The sequence below is a fragment of the Euprymna scolopes genome, chromosome 6, assembly GCF_053919585.1.
Source record: "Euprymna scolopes isolate OS-2025 chromosome 6, ASM5391958v1, whole genome shotgun sequence".
In the NCBI taxonomy this organism is placed as follows: domain Eukaryota; kingdom Metazoa; phylum Mollusca; class Cephalopoda; order Sepiida; family Sepiolidae; genus Euprymna; species Euprymna scolopes.
Window position 1 is genome coordinate 112,649,396 of NC_136487.1, and position 12,140 is coordinate 112,661,535.

At 34.0% G+C, this 12,140-nt stretch overlaps 1 protein-coding gene across 2 annotated transcripts in view; it reads right to left on the bottom strand.

The window, feature by feature from the left end:
* The window catches only part of LOC145277876 (zinc finger protein 511-like), a 51,582-nt gene that overhangs the window by 17,373 nt on the left and 22,069 nt on the right, over positions 1 to 12,140 (bottom strand). For both annotated transcript variants that reach the window (XM_080129865.1, XM_080129864.1), the window contains exons 2-4: positions 4,819 to 6,010; positions 3,571 to 3,630; positions 2,272 to 2,413 (exon numbers count right to left, since the gene is read on the bottom strand). In XM_080129865.1, coding sequence (XP_079985991.1) covers positions 2,272 to 2,413; positions 3,571 to 3,630; positions 4,819 to 4,976 — 360 coding nt within the window. In that variant the 5' untranslated portion in view covers positions 4,977 to 6,010. The remainder of the gene's footprint in view (positions 1 to 2,271; positions 2,414 to 3,570; positions 3,631 to 4,818; positions 6,011 to 12,140) is intronic.

Sequence of the window (12,140 nt, forward strand, 5' to 3'; positions counted from 1 at the left end):
CTATTCTTTTGCTTGAAATAGCAAATGATACATACACATTAAAAATTCCCCTCTCCAAAGAATAACAATTATATTCAAAATCAACTTCAATTTTCTCATTGTTTATATGGTCCCGAGCAACGTCAGGTAGCCCAGCTAGTTATAAATAAAATAATGCAAAACTTATTTCTTTTTTATGATTGTCTTAGATTTTGTTTTAATCTACTTATTTTAAAGTTTGAATTTCTGTTATTGTTTGACCATTGAATAGCGTGTGTTATTTTTTGGGTCATGCTTACATCCGGGTCATTTAATTGTTATGTACTTCCATTCCTAGTAATAAATTTTACCAAGAATTCTTCATAAGTTTTGGTTTTGGTTATAGCTGATGGCACTTAAGTCATCTATTTTTTAATAATTTTACAAAGAATTCCTCATAAGTTTTGGTTTCGGTTTTGATTTTAGTTAATGGCACTCCAATAATCTATTTTTTTTTTTTAAATAATTTTACCAAGAATTCCTCATAAGTTTTGGTTTCGATTTTGATTTTAATTAATGGCACTCCAATAATCTATTTTTTTTTTTTAAATAATTTTACCAAGAATTCCTCATAAGTTTCGGTTTCGATTTTGATTTTAGTTAATGGCACTCCAATAATCTATTTTTTTTTTTTAAATAATTTTACCAAGAATTCCTCATAAGTTTTGGTTTCGATTTTGATTTTAATTAATGGCACTCCAATAATCTATTTTTTTTTTTTAAATAATTTTACCAAGAATTCCTCATAAGTTTCGGTTTCGATTTTGATTTTAGTTAATGGCACTCCAATAATCTATTTTTTTTTAAAATAATTTTACCAAGAATTCCTCATAAGTTTCGGTTTCGATTTTGATTTTAGTTAATGGCACTCCAATAATCTATTTTTTTTTAAAAATAATTTTACCAAGAATTCCTCATAAGTTTAGGTTTCGATTTTGATTTTAGTTAATGGCACTCCAATAATCTATTTTTTTTAAAAATATTTTTACCAAGAATTCTTCATAAGTTTTGGTTTCGGTTTTGATTTTAGTTAATGGCACTCCAATAATCTATTTTTTTTTTAAAATAATTTTACCAAGAATTCCTCATAAGTTTTGGTTTCGGTTTTGATTTTAGTTAATGGCACTCCAATAATCTATTTTTTTTTTTAAATAATTTTACCAAGAATTCCTCATAAGTTTCGGTTTCGATTTTAGTTAATGGCACTCCAATAATCTTTTTTTTTAAATAATAATATCAAGAATTCCTCATAAGTTTTGGTTTTGTTTTCGATTTTAGCTGATGGCACCTTATAGTAATTCATTTTTTTATAAATAATTTTATCAAGAATTCTTCATAAGTTATCATTTCGGTTTCAATTATGGTTGAAGGAACTAAAGTCAAGCTGATGAACCCAAGTCATATAGATATATTTTTTATTTTTGAAATCGCAACTTTATAACATATAAAAATTAATTCTATAATAATATATACAAAATCTGCAAGAATTAAAATATCATATTTAAGCGTATTTTACGACCTGGCTACGCTGGGCGTCCCTGCTAGCTTGGATAAATACTTTTGCAGTTTTAACAAAATAGCTACAATAATATCAGAGCGTCTCCATTTACGCTGAATACAGAATGCCAACATCAATATATTACATATGAATCAGTCCCTTGTGAAATTTCCACAGGTCCTGCTAGTTAAAATTAATTAAATAAAGTCTATATTATATTTCTCTTTGTCTGTTCCAATTCTTATCAAAAACTAATGGGTCAATATGGCTGAAATTATTGTATGGACATTTGTTATAATGTACAGCAAACTAAGTATTATGGTATTCGTTCAATGCACAGTTAAAGATTAATATGGATTAATATTTAATGCAAAAATGAGCACAAATTTAACTATATTGCATCATTAATTTGACATAAATCACTGATTCTATGTCAATAGGCTATAACTTTTATGAGTTTTTAATAGGCTAAAAAGCCAAGTTACAACAATTTTTAAATGTTAATTAAAAAAACTTGTATTTTGAAATTTTTTTAAGAATTGATAATTTGGATTATTGAACCAAAATGTTGAAAATAACAATCAAGACGAGAATAGTAGTCCAAATAATGCAAATAACACAAAAGCTATTTGCTAGTTATCAAAATGTACAGAGTTTGACTCTTGAGCGAGTATCCATCTCCAAAAATTCATTTATTTGTGATGTCATTGTAAAGAAAAACCCAAACTGCTGATGGGAAGAACACGTTAACTTACCATGGGAGTTTTATCACATAAGACTTCAAACATGGCATCATGCCACTCTTGAATGTGGAGACTCAAGAGATAGGATGATGGAAATACCCGACGACAAGTGGCGCATAAGTTTCGATGGAGACTGTTGTAGTGGCATTCATAGCTGAAAGATGGGCAACAGAGAAAAAGAAACAAAAATTTTTTCAGAACTTTCTGATGAAATATTTAACATTTGATCTGTATATTGATTTTGTAGATTTTCTGTACAAGGACTTAAAAATTATTGCAATGCGTTTTCAAAAGCTGCCCCAAAAAGCATAACAAATCAATGATAATAGTTGATAGAAAATGAAGTTTAAAAATGTAGGCACATCCACCCAAAGTTGAGATTACAACAGACTTCATATTATTTGTATTATCATTACTAATCACATGTTTCTGTGCAAAGGAGTAAAAAGGCGGATACAGAAATTCTATAATACAAAACTAAAATAATTGAGAGAGATATCAGGCTAATTCTCCATTCACTTTCTCTCAAGAAAAGTGGAAAATAAATAGTAAAACAACATAAATTAATGAGATAATATCAAATATATATTTGATATTTATACTTTAAAAAAAAAATTTTTTTTTTTTTTGCATATTAGATAAAGTTCATAACACTATGTTGTTTAGGGTATATAAAAACATTCTATGTGAAAAAGGCTTTATTTAGTTTATATGACTATACATCTCCTTCAGATATTCAAAAGCCCAGATAAGCATCAGATAGCATTATTCATGGACAAAAGCAAATGACCTATAAAAATTTGATGTGTTTGATCACTATTGTTTGTCATATCCTTTGTCTTCTCAGGCATCAGTTCATCTCAAATGCCACTGTTTGTTCTCGCTGTAAATATCCTCTTTTTTACAGACTCCTCCAAAAAGACATCTTTGACGGTTCAGTCATGCCTTTCATCATCACCCAAATAATTTCATCGACAAAACCATCAAACAAGGCCCATCCTTGTTTCTGAGTCAGAAAAAAAAGATGCTGAAATAGGATACCAAGCTGATCTTGGGTCCTTGCCTCTATTATCTAATACTTATATCTACTACTGTGGTGGATTATTGTGCCTGGTCAACTTTTGTTGGAGACATGATAAATTCTCTGGATGGACTCGGCCCAATCACTCCAGAATGTAGGCAGAAACACACACATGGATGAAGATAATCGACAGGGGAGAGGGAGAAATTAATTTTTGGTGACCTCTCAGCAGAGTTCAAAAATTTAAATCTGTTGAAAGAAAAGAAAGCCAAAGTTTGAATAATAGTTACCTTAGCAAATTGTTGAACAGCTTTTTGCAACCAGCCAATCCACATGTGAACTCAGGGATTCTGGTTTAAAGAAAAAAAAAGAAAAATTTAATCTTTTTTCTAAATAGGAACAAATTATTTTAATTTTCAATAAGTTATTGTAGTTAAAAATTAGTTAACACACGAGCCCATCCCATAATCCGCAATAGTATCCATCATAATATGCATAACACAAGAAAATTATAACAAATTTATTTTTCAAAGTTCAAATCCATAAACACAAGGATTAAATTTTGCTATGTACATTGAAACTTGCATGTCTGTAGCTTGTTTATTTAATGCCAAATTCATTTGTTAAATTTTGTGCTTCAAATGCTTACTATCTTCAAATACTTATAGATTAACTGATCTTGTAAACATAAATTAATTAAATAATTAAATCAGTGTGCACAGTGCTCAAGTGCACTATAACACAACAAAAGTGCATACAAACATTAAGAAGGTACATCCTGTATAGTTTTAGTGAATTTCGGAAAGCAGATGATGGTTTTGAAAGATGCAATCTCTTTGCAGCCAACAATTGAAGCAGGCAGTTCTCTGCTGCAGCAATTCCAAAACGTGAAAAAAATGTTCTTGAAAATAGGTTACAAAGGCAATAGCAAAATAAACGATTAAAATTAAATTAAAAAACAATTGATTTCTTAAGTTTCTGAATTTTTTAGATGAGGATTGATTATTTGGATTCTTCAAACTATTGTTTTCATCTTGAATGTTATTTTCATGTTTCTGCTGATATAATCTTCGACCTTCTTTTTCTTCAGGTATATTTTGTCAAACTTGGAAATTTTTCTTTCTGCAAGGATCCATGGCATAGTGGATAAAGTACTAGATAAAATTCAAGGGTTACACTCTTCTGGAGGTTGAAGGTCCAATCCTTAGTGCAAGGTGACACTCAAAATACCATTGCGAATTACTTAGGACTTCTACTCAGTCATGGCTTACGGAACGAGTATGCTACCCCCATGAATTAAATAAAGGTTTTGGTCTGAAATTCCGTGCAATTCCCTGAATTTGACACAAAGGTTCCCCCAAATTTGATAAGTTGAAATCTTACATTGGTCAAAACGTGAAAACAACAATCAAGATAAGAACAGCAGTACAAAGAGTCCAAATAATACAATTTAATTTATTTTTAGGTAAATTTCTGCAGATACTCATATGTAAAATGGATGTTTGTTGTTTTAAAGAGGAGGAAGAAAAAGTACTTACTGGCTGACAAATTCATCCTGATTTTCAAGTGGAATTTGTTTCGATAAAAGATTGCAGTAAATGTCACCATCCTCAAATAAACTATCACCCGGATGTAAGTGACGTTTGGTCGGGTTCCATTGGCATGACACCGACGGTTTGCTATCTAACTGCGTCATTGGCTTTGCTTTATTTTTTTCTTCCGTTTCCTTTTTATGTTCAAATAGTTAGTTTTGTTCTCTTAGACAAATCGGAATGATTTCTGTTGTTCCATTCTATCCAAGACTCTCATGATTGAAATAAAAATGAACACTTGGATTCCAAGATCAACAAGCAAATAATAGATTTCATAACGGTTCATTTTCTAGAACAAAATGCCCGTTTTGGCTTTTTTTTTTTTTTTTTGTTTTCCTCACTCCTTAACAATATATTACTTTTACCTTTTAGGAAGATCAATATTAAAAATGTCATAGAAGTGAGGTAGAATTAATTTATTCTTAAAACCTCTAATATCTAAACCAAAATAAAAAAAAAATAAAATGTAAAATGCAAGCAAAGATTTTACTTAGATGTAAAATGGTAAAATGCTAAAACAAGGATTTTACGTCAGCAAAATGTTTGGGGTTTAATTTTATACAGAAAAAGAAAAACTAATTTCATTGTTTTTAAACTTTTTTTTTTATATTTTATTGTGTCCTATAACGATAAAGTAATAACTGAATTATTAATAATTTAAACTGGTTTTATCAATTGTTTTTTGATAATGAAAAGACAACAAAACTACAGATGATAAATTTTAGAAAGAGAATGAAAGAAATAAAAGAGGAAAAAGAAGGGGGAATTAGTTTGCTTAAGGAGACTCCATCACTCAGTAAGGGGATAGGTTAGCCGATTCATGAGGTCATTGATTTGTGTTTTCAGAGTCTCGACAATATCAGCGGATATGAACATGTGGGTATCATCAAGATCATTGATGACAAATTTCTTCCCCAAAGTATTTTTGTCATCCAATTGCAGAAGAAATTGTTTCATGGCTGGATCACATTCCACTAAAACACCTTTTATTACATTGACCATGATGAGAGCTCAAAAAAGATTAATAAAAAGAAAAAGGGGAGGGGGGAAATTAAATAATTCTAAACTTAAACAATTTCTCTAATATTCAAATCAGCAGCAGCTTTTTTTTTTTAATCCAACTGGTAGGAGTGAGAATCTGAAAAAAGAAAATATATTATATTTAAGTATAATGAAACAAAACATCAAAAAACTTAATATGAACACAAATTTCTGCAAAACATGATACCAAAGCCAAATTTAGAATTTATCAAATAATCGTATGCTGACAGAATTAAAATCATATAATTTCAAAATATTTTCAAAACCATGGGACATCACCATCCCTATAGTCAAATGAGATGGTTGAAATAACTATACAAACTGTTATAAGAAACTTTTAAAAAGTACAGAAAATAATGAGCATGTACATATGGCATTTTTAATATTACATAAACGCTTATTAAAAATACATCTTTTATCAACTAAAAGCTTAATGAACAGCGAGATATGTACTAAACTATCAAATAAACATAGAAAAAAAAATCAATCATCATAAAACCAATAAACAATAAAAATCAAGTGAACTACATATACTTAAACTAAATGACAATATGCAAACTATACAATAATGACTGGAAAAGGAAAAGTCGTGTAAAAAATAATTCTAATCTAATAATTACATAAGGTTGATATATACAATGAAATCTACAACATCTAATAAAAACTGAACCACAAAACTAATAAAAATATTACACAATACCAAATAATATTGAAACAAATACTAACACATCTCAATTTCAATAAACTTATATAATAAACCAAATACAAACAGAAAAATTATAAAAGCTCCATCCATTTTCAACAGTTTGCAATCTGGAGACGGAAGTCTTTTTTCGAGATAAGTGACTTCTATATTAATCTTTTTATCTTTAGATTCAAATATTAATTAACTACATTTTATTTCAGTATTTAATTTATATATTTATTTTCTGATTGTTTTATTTAATGCTAGCGTTTTCTCGTCTATAAATGTTTATTTATCTACCAAGTCAATCTTAAAGATTGACTAGACTTAACCATTATATTTTCTTTTCAGACCCCACCCCTCAATTCTGCTTTCATTTTATCTCGCAATTACTTATAACGTCACCAGATGACTTTCGGAAGAACCCCCCCCCCTCGCCTTTCTTTTATATCGCAAGTTTCTTAAAACGTCATTAGCTAAAGTCCAGAATATGAGCATGCTTTTCTTTTAACGGTTAATAAAAAAAAAAAAAAAATCTTGGGAACGCTGATGTTTTTAAAGCTAAAACTCTTTTCAACAGTTTGCAATCTGGAGACGGAAGTTTTTTTTCGAGATAAGTGACTTCTATATTTATCTTTTTATCTTTAGATTCAAATATAACTACATTTTATTTCAGTATTTAATTTATATATTTATTTTCTGATTGTTTTATTTAATGCTAGCGTTTTCTAGTCCATAAATGTTGTTTATTAGATCTCCCAAGATGATTGCAAAAATAGATTAGGAAATTGTATTCATTTTTAGTTTGTGAGAGGGGAATCTATCACCATACTTTCCCTTAAACACGCCAGTTGGACTTTTATTAAGTACAATACTTAATTTTTTTTTTTTTTTAAATGGAGAGTAGAAAACGTATTGTGGATGCGTTATCGGCAGCTCCCGTTACTCTCGCTTCTCTTTATTTGTCCCTCAGTCCTCATTTTTAATGAGTGATTTTTCTGACAAAGGGAGAAGAAAAAGCTGTATTCTAGGTTGGCAGTATTTTGTGCGAACAGTTGGCAGAGGTGGTGGAAATTTTCTGTTTCTATGTCTATCCTTGTAGCCATGTCACTAGTAAGGGTGCTGGAGGTAAACGTTTTATCTCGGCTGACGTTATCCGCCTGATAGTCAGGGACCCGGACCTTGGATTAACCACTAAGGAGGCTGTCCTATCAGCAGGTGCAAAGTACTGGGGCTGCTGTATTGCCATTTGGTGAATAGATTCTATACCATGCAGTAGCTTCTGGTGGGGCCTCTCGATGCCATATTAGTGGGTAATTGTTACGGCTTTACCTTATGTTCTACAAAAATTAAAAAAAAAAAAAAAAAAAAAAAAATTTCTGTTTCTTTTTCTCTTAGTTTCCGTTCTCTGTCCTGCTCTAAGCAAGTCTGACGACCTAGTCCACAAATCTCAAAATTCCATCATGACAAGTTTCAAGAAAAAATATACGATTAAACCCGGATCTCCAATTTCCAACGCAGAACCCCACTACCATGTCTCCTTCTCCAATATCAGGGGTCTACGTTCTAACCTTCCAGAGGTTGAAACCCAATTACAGGAGGCTAAATCTGACCTTTTATTTTTAAGCGAAACTGGCATTGGACAGGCTATTTCCCTAGATCAGTTCGTAATTAAAGGGTACTCTAACTTAACTTCTAAATTTGACCCCCAAGATCGCCATGGGCATGGAATATGTGCCTATATTAAAGATGGCTTTCCATGTGATAGGGACATCTCCAGAGAAGATCCTAACTTATCCTATATGTGCTCACACTACTGCATTTATATTTACTCTCTATCGCCCCCACAACAGCGGAGTTACTATCTTTAAAAGCATATCTGAGAAAATTGACCAAGTCCTATCTGCTTATCCTTCAGCTAACATTTACGTATATGGAGACTTCAATGTTCACAACGTGGAATGGTTGACCCACTCAAACAAGACCGATGATGAGGGGAGGTTCTGTCATGATCAGGGTTACGGAGTCGGATTTCTAAAAGTACAAGGAGTCGGAATTTTTTATCCGACTCCGACTCCTTAAGCCCAATGAATTTATTTTTTTTTTTTTACATGGTTTTCCTGTTTGGTTTTACTATTTTTTTAATTACATTTTCTAAACAAACAAGGCACATTGCCACTTTGATGTAGGGGGCTGTTATCAGGGATCTAAGTTCGGGAAGCAGGAAACCGGAAGAGAATTCCAAAGTCTAGCAGTTCTGGGGAAGAAGCTATTAGAGTAGAAGGCTTTCTTACATCTGGGGATCTCTACCGTGTAGGGGTGGCACTTCACTACTTGTCGGGTTTGTCGGGGATATTTTCATCGAGGAGGTACAAGAGCTTGTAGTTCGTCAGAGCATCCACCATTAAAATACTTGTAAAACAAGCAGAGGGATGCAACATTTCGTCGATGGGACAGGGGCTGAAGCTTAGATAACAGTTCAGGACCTATCAGGTTGGCAACTCTCTTTTGAACACTGTCCAGAAGCGAGAGACTAGTAGCAGATGCACCAGCCGAAATGTGACAGCAGTACTCGATACATGGGCGAATGGTGGCTTTGTAGAGGTACAGGATACTTTCAGGCGTAAGTAACTTTCTAGCACGGTAGAGAGAAGCCATCTTCTCCGCAGCAGCTTTGGCAATGATCTCAATGTATTTATTGCAACTCAGGTTCCGTGTGAACATTAAGCCAAGGAGTTTGAACGAACAACTTTCAGGTAATGTATCTTTAGCCAAAGCTATTGGTGGTTGGTAAGGTTTCATGTAATTATTAACGGAAACGAGCTTTATCTTGGCAGCTTTGAACGTTACCATTCATTTCTGGCCCCATTCCACTACATAGTGAAGGTCTTCCTTAGATATGTGCTCATTAGTTTTCCCCATGTGCCTGCTATAAAGTGTGGTGTCATTGGCAAATATACCCATGTCAGAGACGATTTTATCCGTTAAGGATCGATCCCTGAGGTACACCTGCATTTATATAATATTGTTTGGACGTACGCCCATCGAGGACAACCTGGATTCTTCTCTCATTTAAGAAGGATTTATGTTAAGCATTCGTCCAGTAATACCATAGATTTTATTTTCATGAGAAGACCATCGTGCCATACGCTGTCAAAAGCCTTAGATATATATAGGGCTACTGCCCTCCCCTCCCCTGCCTTATTCAGTGCTTGATATATACATTCAAAGATTACAGTTAGAATATCTGCAGTAGAACGGGCTTGACTAAATCCATATTGATGGTCATACAGAAGTTTAGCAGCTGTAAGGTGGTTAACTAGAGCTTGATTAATTAAAGACTCAGATATTTTGGCGAAAAGCAGGAGGAGATTAATTGGGCAATAGTTTAATGGGTCAGTTCGTTCACCAGAGATTTTGTAAACTGGTACCATAGAAGCAGTATTCCAGCTGTCAGGAAAGCAAGATTCGGTAAGAGAACTGGAGCAACCTCAGCAGAGCATTTTTAAATAGCACAGCCGGGATGAGATCAGGTCCACATGCTTTTGAGTTGTCTAGGTTTTTTATGGTATCATGTACTTGAGAAGGGGTGATTTTCAGATCATCTAGTGTGGTTTCTGTCCACAGAGGAAAATCAGGGAGGGAATGGTTTGCTGGGTCTAAGGTAGAGTTTGAGGGAAAATAATAGGCAAACATGTTAGTTTTCTCAGTTGCTGTACAAACAACCTCATGATTGTTGGAGAGTGGGGGAATTATTGATTGCCCATTATTTACTACACTATTGTAGATTTTCCAGAAATCATGAGTTCCTAATTTCTGCGCTTTAATGCATTACCTGGTGGTTTCAGTATATTCACTCTTAGCTGTTGCTACTTCTTTCTTACAATTACTTGTAGCTTCTATAAACGTTTGTCTGTTTGTACAGGACTTATGCCGGATAAATCTATGGTATGCATGTTGCCTCTGAGCAATGGCAGCTGAGCAAGTAGAGGTAAACCATTAGGGAGGGTGTGGTTTGCTATAGAACTTCCGTGTAGGAACATGTGCTCCAATTGCTGCTTTGAACCATTCAGTAGTCTCATTTACGCACTGTTCTGCAGGAAGAGGATATTTGCCCATGGGGAATCTCTGATGTGATCTCTAATGGAATCCCAGTCAGTCGTACCTTGTCGTTTTGAGCAAACATCTATCATTATCACAGCATGATCAGCATTCCTAACTGGGCAATCAGCATTTGTTACACAATGCTCAGGATCTTAGAAATAGATCTACAAGTGAGGCTTGCTGGTCCTGGAGATCTGGGAGATGGGTCGGGAATGTTACTGTCTGTGTCAAGGAATGGGATATAGCAAAGTTATGAATGATGCTACTAGCTGTGTTAGAGAAGCCAAGCCAATTTCACTAAATACATGTATTTGGGTGCTAGTGTCAAGGGAGAGTGCTACATCTATGCTGTCAGAGACATGATTGATTATAGTTCAGTCCTGGGTTGATGGAGAGCAATAAAGAAAATACAGATAACTAACGCTATGTTGTAAATTTAGTTTAAAGCACATGAAGGCCTGGTCACCTGATTCTAGTTTAGATTCCCTAGACATGTGGAGGGCGTTACAAATATAGACTCCAAGTCCGTTCCTGTTAAAGTCCTTACAACAAAGTGAAAGATAACCAGACATGTTAAAGATGTTAGAGGGGATGGAGGAGTGCAAGTTAGTTTCACTTAGTGCTAAGATATCTGGGGAGTTTGCTAGGAGAAATGATTCTACATCCTCTAAGTTAGTTCTAAATCCTCAGATATGTGTAAATGCAAGCCTCAAGAGGAGGCGTGAGTGTGGTTTGAACATTTTTTGGATTGAGCTATCATTTCATTCTATTTAGTAGTTTCAGATCTAGATTGAGGTGCTTGGCAAAACGCATGTGCATTGCCACCATCATGCAACATGAGTAGACCATCAGCCGGCTCCTCATTCACAGGAAGGTGGCCTCTGGAATGCCCACCAGGGATGAGTGCAGGGTGCCTTTCCATGCGTGACATGGCGCTACAAATATCCTGATATTACACAACTGATGATAGAACAGCCGCTCTAAGTGCTATCAAAGAGCTTCTGTACTGTCAGTTGGAAACAGCAACCGGTACTCTCAAACCTGTCCGACAGAAGTGGCCCAGTCCCATCATGTTAGCATATATGGTAAATAAGCACCCTCAAGATGCCCAGTTATAGGAGAAGGGAATAAGGCAAATGTAGGGGACGGCATTCATTGCTCTAGTCAGGAAACAAGCCTAAGCACTGGGCATCTCTAATGAGTTCTTGTGGCTGCACCTCTGCTCCTGACTAATAGGCAAAGAAGGAATATGGAGTATAGATAGGCAGAGCCTTACTATTCCTTAAGCAGTTTAGGTTTGCAAACCGGTGATTTGATCAAGTCACCAGCTCTAGGGAGGTTGTCATCCAGGAATGAGGAGGCCTCCCTCCCCTGTTTGGTGCCAAGACGTATGAGGTCAGTGGCACAGGTTTACAAATCGGAGTTTTCCTTATCCTAG